This window comes from Cynara cardunculus, assembly GCF_001531365.2.
Source record: "Cynara cardunculus var. scolymus isolate 2C chromosome LG 14, CcrdV1, whole genome shotgun sequence".
Lineage (NCBI taxonomy): Eukaryota > Viridiplantae > Streptophyta > Magnoliopsida > Asterales > Asteraceae > Cynara > Cynara cardunculus.
Window position 1 is genome coordinate 2,843,261 of NC_037541.1, and position 6,520 is coordinate 2,849,780.

General features: G+C 36.2%; 1 protein-coding gene across 1 annotated transcript; it reads left to right on the plus strand.

Annotated features, from left to right (window-relative positions):
• Positions 1 to 758: 758 nt before the first annotated feature.
• On the plus strand, positions 759 to 5,858 carry LOC112526632 (shaggy-related protein kinase zeta-like). Its single transcript, XM_025136997.1, has 12 exons — positions 759 to 958; positions 1,811 to 1,903; positions 2,666 to 2,725; positions 2,809 to 3,081; positions 3,181 to 3,255; positions 3,340 to 3,396; positions 3,752 to 3,892; positions 3,980 to 4,030; positions 4,118 to 4,213; positions 4,549 to 4,632; positions 4,927 to 5,028; positions 5,410 to 5,858. The coding sequence occupies exons 1-12, from the start codon at positions 944 to 946 to the stop codon at positions 5,503 to 5,505; spliced, it is 1,143 nt and encodes a 380-aa protein (XP_024992765.1). The 5' UTR covers positions 759 to 943; the 3' UTR covers positions 5,506 to 5,858.
• Positions 5,859 to 6,520: the final 662 nt, after the last annotated feature.

The following is a 6,520-nucleotide window of genomic DNA, read 5'->3' on the forward strand; positions in this document are numbered from 1 at the left end:
GTTTCTTCAATGATTCATATGTCACTTTATCTACATAAAAAGAAATTCATATGCCTACATAATTTCAACTATAATGTAAATGTCTCCGACTAAAAAAAGAAAATATTATACTTACATGAACAAAAAATCATGATACAAAAACTCATATCATGATTTGTCTTATTGAATGACACCTCAAATAAATAAAAATGCAAATAACATCCACAAATTTATAACTGAATAGAGAGAAAAAATCGAGAGATTAATAGAGAGATTATCATAGAAGTGTACCACAAAATTATACATGAATATAGAGGAAGAATTGAGAGATTATTATAGAGGTTTACCTTGAAGAGAAAATGAAAATTTGTAACCAAATAGAGAGAAATAATGAGAGTTAAAAGAGTAATTATTAGAGGGAACATGAATAGGTTGAAACAACCTAATTAAAAGATCTTAAATGTGAATATTAAAAATCAAAAACAAATTTTAAGGTAGGAAAAGCTTGAAAAAAGGAGAAAAAAGATAAAACATTTTCTTGTTTTGAGAAGATGCCACATCATTACATGTGGTTTCTTCTTTAATATATATATAGATTATTAAAATCCCATTATTTTATAATTAAGAATATGAATTCAAAAACAAAGTTCACATTTTTCAGAAAGCATATAATTCACATTTTTCTAGAAGTGTAATTCACATTTTCTTGAAAGTATATATAAAAAAGGGTATAAAAAGAAGCTTTCTTTGTGGGGGATGAAGCATTAGCAATAGACTTTCTCTCTCATCACACCTCAGAACATACCAAAAGAAAGAGGAGCTGTAATCACATGTAGTTGTTTGGTTGATGGGGTCTCTTTATCAGCTCACAATTTAATCAAAAAGGGATTCTTTTTCTTTTCTTTAACTCCCCAAATACAATTTTTCCTTTTTTGCCGTCACGCTCGCCGGACCGGAGCACCGAATGTCCGGTCATCAGGTATCGTTTTCCTTCTGTTCTACTTTTTCTATAAATTTGGGAAACACACAAAGAGAAATCAAGAAAGAAAACCCTGATTCTGCTTCTGCATCAGGAAGAATTGGGATTAGGGTTTAATGTTTGAAGTTGAATTGCGATTAGGGTTTCAATCTTTTTGAGTTGATTGTGTTGATTTTAGGGCAAGATTCGTAATCTTGCTTCTGTGTGTTTTTGTTGTTTGCTGAAGGTAACTTGCTGTGTGTTCTTGGTCCATTTAGGGTTTCAAAGGTCTGTAATATTGAAATTTCTATCCGATTTTATGCTTGATTATTGCTAGATCAGTGTTATGTTGTTTGATTTTGATGCATCTGTGAACTTTGAATGCTGTAGGATGAACACCAGTTTCTATCCAATTAGGGTTCTAGGTCCAATTAGGGTTTCAAAGGTCTAGAATACAGAATTTCTATCTGATTTTATGCTTGATTATTGCAAGATCAGTGTTATTTTGTATGATTTTGATGTATTTATGAACTTTAAATGCTTTAGAGGATGAGCGCCAATTGCAGTCTTCAGGTCTGATTTTTTTGTGATTTCTTGAGTTGATATGGTACCTATTCGGGACCCAATTTCGAATGTTTTTCCCTGTATATATATATGTTGAAATAAAGATCCATTGGATAAATATGCTTCAGCATCGGTTTTAGCCACAATAGAAACAGAAGTTGGAGCAACAACAACGGTATAAACTCTTTGAAGAAAGAACAAATCTTGATTGCTAATAAAGTAACAAAAAAAGGTTCTTTTTGGCATTTGTTGTGCATAATCGACATAAGAAAGTACTCGTTTGACAAGATTACTTGATGAATGGTGCAGGAAATGTCTGCCCCTGTTGTTGACGGGAAAGAAGCGGAAGCTGGTCACATCATATCCACAACAATCGCAGGCAAGAATGGAGAACCAAAGAAGGTATGTCGGGATTACTATGAAGTTTCTTGTTGATTGTTTTTCTGGGTAAAGATTGTAAATCAAACCAAATGAGCTCGGTATATCCCACCCAGAGGTTGGTATGGGGGTAGGATGTATGCAAGTAGGATCGAGAGAAGTGTGCAAAGTAAGTAGAAAGTTTCCCAAATAGGATCGTATTGTACGACTGCATTAAAATTATCCAAGATTTATTACGTTATCGACTTTGTTTACATGGATTTGTATTTAGAGTGATATCAATCTGAAACTTACTAATAGTCTCATAAAGTCGGAAATACTTTCTTTCTTGGTACTTGCTAAGTCGTACCGAACGGCTAATACAACAAGATTCATGAATTTGGTGTAACGCATTGTCATTCAAGATTCTGTGAAGTTGGTATCACTATCATTAATTCATGATTCGATTCATGAATTCGGAACTATGGTCCCTTCCTACACCATGCTTTTTATGCGTGTTCAGCGATATATATATATAGGGACATAATTTTAGGTTGAGAACCAATAGATCATGTGTTGTTTCACATTGTGAAACAAAACCGTAAAGAAGTTTCACATTTTGCAATAGATTGAGAATGGTCCTCACGAGTTTGTAACCTTTTTGTGGTTTTCAAGTGATTAACCATATAAATATATATATATATATATATATATATATATATATATATATATATATATATATTGGGTTCGTGCAATTTTAGTCAACTTTCCACATATCATTTAGTTGTGCTATGCGTCTTCCTGCAGACTGTTAGTTATATGGCGGAACGCATCGTTGGGAATGGATCATTTGGAACTGTTTTTCAGGTATACAATTAATTTCCCTCCTCTTAACACCGTATGAATTTGAGTTCTACATCATAATTGTTCCCATCTTTTTCTTTTTTTAGGCAAAATGCATAGAAACCGGCGAAACCGTTGCTATAAAGAAAGTTTTGCAAGACCGAAGATACAAGAATCGTGAGTTGCAATTAATGCGCATGATGGACCATCCAAACGTGGTTTCGTTAAAGCATTGTTTCTTTTCAACCACAAGCCGAGATGAGGTTTTTCTGAACCTAGTGATGGAGTACGTCCCCGGGACCATTTTCCGGGTTTCAAAGCATTATAGTGATATGCGGCAGACTATGCCTCTTATTTATGTGAAACTTTACACATATCAAGTGAGTTTGTTTTTTCATTGCAACGGCCCGTTTTTGTGTTCTTTTTATTCGGTTTCTTTTACAGGAATTAAGTTATTAACCAGCGAACGAACACTTCAGATATTTAGGGGGTTGGCTTACATGCATTCGGTTGCCGGAGTATGCCACAGGGACTTGAAACCGCAGAACGTTCTGGTTCGTATTCATTTCATTTTGCATATCTTTTTCGGTATTCTTTTACGAATCTTTTTGGGCTTACTTTATTTACTTTTTTCGCAGGTGGACACTGTTACTCAACAAGTCAAGATTTGTGATTTCGGAAGTGCGAAGATTCTAGTATGTTACTTCTTGAAATTCCCTCATTTTTCACTCGTTTTGTTTCTCGCTAGATTTTTCTTGTGGTTATTTCAAGGCAAGGTTCGAGATTTTCTTAGGAGCCACAATGTTTCTCAAGGTGTGACTTGTGGCGGTAAATCTGTACACACACATACCCGTAAAAAAAATAGGTAGAAAAAGATTAAATTTTTATAAAAGAATCAAATAAAACGTTCCAAGAAACACGCATCAGGCCATGGCGTGCCACGGGAGTTAACTATATATTTGACGGTTGTTTTCTTGTGTACAACGGAAGTATTTTCTTGCAGTTTTCCCATCATGTTTCATAATTAACCATATATTTGACGGTTTTCAGATGACGGGAGAAGCAAATATATCGTACATTTGCTCACGTTTCTATCGTGCTCCGGAACTCATTTTTGGTGCTACAGAATATACGACTTCAATTGATATTTGGTCTGCTGGTTGCATTCTTGCCGAACTTCTTTTGGGGCAGGTTTGCAACTCAAAACCGTTCTCGTAACATTGTGAAAGTCTTTGTTGTACATCTCGACATTAATTTTTGGTCTCGTGTGTTTTGTAGCCGCTATTTCCCGGAGAAAATGCAGTGGATCAGCTTGTGGAGATAATTAAGGTGCATTTTTTTCTTTTTCTATTTTCAATGTAAAATGAGGGCCACCGTTTTTATTATTTTTACAGTTTCTTACGGTGAGTTTATCAGGTTTTGGGCACGCCAACTCGAGAAGAAATTCGTTGTATGAATCCGAACTACACCGATTTCAGGTTTCCTCAAATAAAGGCTCACCCTTGGCATAAGGTATGTTTCTTTTTTTTTTTACTCTTGATTACTCCCGTACTTCCGGGTGCGTTCGGTCTGTGGACCGAACAGGACTAGACGGGCGAGGGTGAGGTAGACGGGTGAATGAATACTAGAAGGTTTTAGAGTTTTAATCTGACATGGGTAGTTTAGTAATTTAACAATCTTGTAGCACCAAACGTAGGGAAACAAGTTTTTGTGACAGGACCGGACCTATAGAGGGTAGAATGGCATAGTCTAGTTGGTTGAGGATTTCTTTTTTCAACTCGAAATGTGAGAAAAAATCGTGGCCGTTAATCTTTGTTTGAATAATGCCGATTCACTGTTTGTTTCAGGTTTTTCATAAGCGGATGCCTCCCGAAGCTATTGATCTTGCTTCTCGGCTCCTACAATACTCCCCAAGTCTTCGCTGCAGTGCCGTAAGTTTCATTTACACCTTTGGGGTGGATGACATATCTGCCTACATCCGTACCCCGGACCCTGCATTCGAAATACTGGGTTCGTTTGGTTATATTATATGCAGTGTCACGGAAACAACTGCTCTACTCTTTGGGACAAAGGACACGTATGTGTACATCCCAACCCCCACATCCTGCTTTTTCAAGTGGGATATACTGAGTTCGTTTGGTTATATTATATGTGTGTGTGTGTGAGAGAGAGAGAGAGAGAGCGTGCGCTTATTCTTATCTTTTTACTACGATTCTTACGTGTAGCTTGAAGCCATAGCACATCCTTTCTTTGATGAGATCCGACAACCTAACACACATTTACCAAATGGTCAACCATTACCTCCTCTCTTCAACTTCAAACAAGAGGTACGTGTTCAGATACAACGATCTCGTAGTTTCTTTTGGTAGTATGATTACTTTTTGACGAGTGTAGATTGCATGAAAATGTGACGTACTTTGACCTGATTCTATTTTGTTTTGGTACCTCATGTGATACCTCAAATATTTTAAACCACAATACGTTATATTAAATAGGAATCGGATGAAAGTACGTTGCATTTTCATGCAATTCTCATGTGTAAACCCGCCACCAGGTACCTAAACGTTTGAGATGTCACATCTTAGGTACCAAAATAAAGGTTTTTTTAAGTACGTTACAGAATAGGAATCATACCAGAGTACGTTGCATTTTCATTCAATTTGCCAATTGTTCATGACGGTTTACTAAATTACATTCTTATGGATCAGTTGTCCGGAGCATCTCCCGAGCTCATCAACCGGTTAATTCCCGATCATGTGAAGAAGCAAATGAATCCACAATTTCCGCAGCCTGCTGGGATATAGAGATAGTATACATATTAGGAAAAAAGCTGAATCGGGATTTTGTGAAGATGGGCGTGTGCGTGAAGCTGCATTACGCCTTTTTTCATAATGGTAAGTAAAGATTAAGTCGGTTTGTTACCTGCGGAATGTGTTTAGCAGGCTAACAAGAGCAAAGAAACGAAGCCGGTTTTGTATATCTTTTTTTCCCGTTAGGATGGAAAAACTTTGTTCCCCGAAGAATCCGAGTTTTACTCACTAGCTAGAAATACCGGAAAAGTTTTGGCGGTTTCTTGCACTTGTTTTGTAGTCATGCTCGTATTTTCAGTTTTCTGATTCCGTAGATGTTATGTTTAACTTGTTATGTAAATGCATTCGGAAGTCGTCGTGCGTTATTTAACTTGTCGTCTAGATTTGTAACTGTAATTTTATCATTACAGTTACACTACCGACGCACTGAACCCTCTACGGAGGGTTCAATGAGCAAAAGATGATACTTCACATAATACGGTCTTGCATAGACCTATTTGGTCGTAAAACGTAAACAAATACTACTTGCAGGTATTGCCACGTAAGTTAGGGGACGTTTACTTAAATGCTTACCCGGTAAGTGCTTAACGTTAGGAGTCAACACTATAATTTATTTTATTGGGTAAGATTGTAGTACATCAAAACGTATCATGTACAAGAATTTACCTGATACGCGCTTACCCGGGTAAGAGTCGGCACCGTCACTTACCGGGTAAGAGCCTCTATCCTTATCATCGTTCTTACCGGGTAAGATTCTTGGCTCTTGTCATGTTCATCCGGTGAGGAAAATTACCCGGTAAATACTTACCAGGTAAGCGTCTAAATGAACCTAATATGTCTCTGGCACTCAGCCGAGTTGGTAATGTGGTGGAGTGACTTTATTCAAATACAAAATAGGTTTCACTAAGGTTTTAGAACAATTGAATTAAATAATAATAAAAAATTAATATTGTTTTAGATTTAGAACAATTGAATTAAATAATAAAAATTTTAATATTATTCTCTAAAA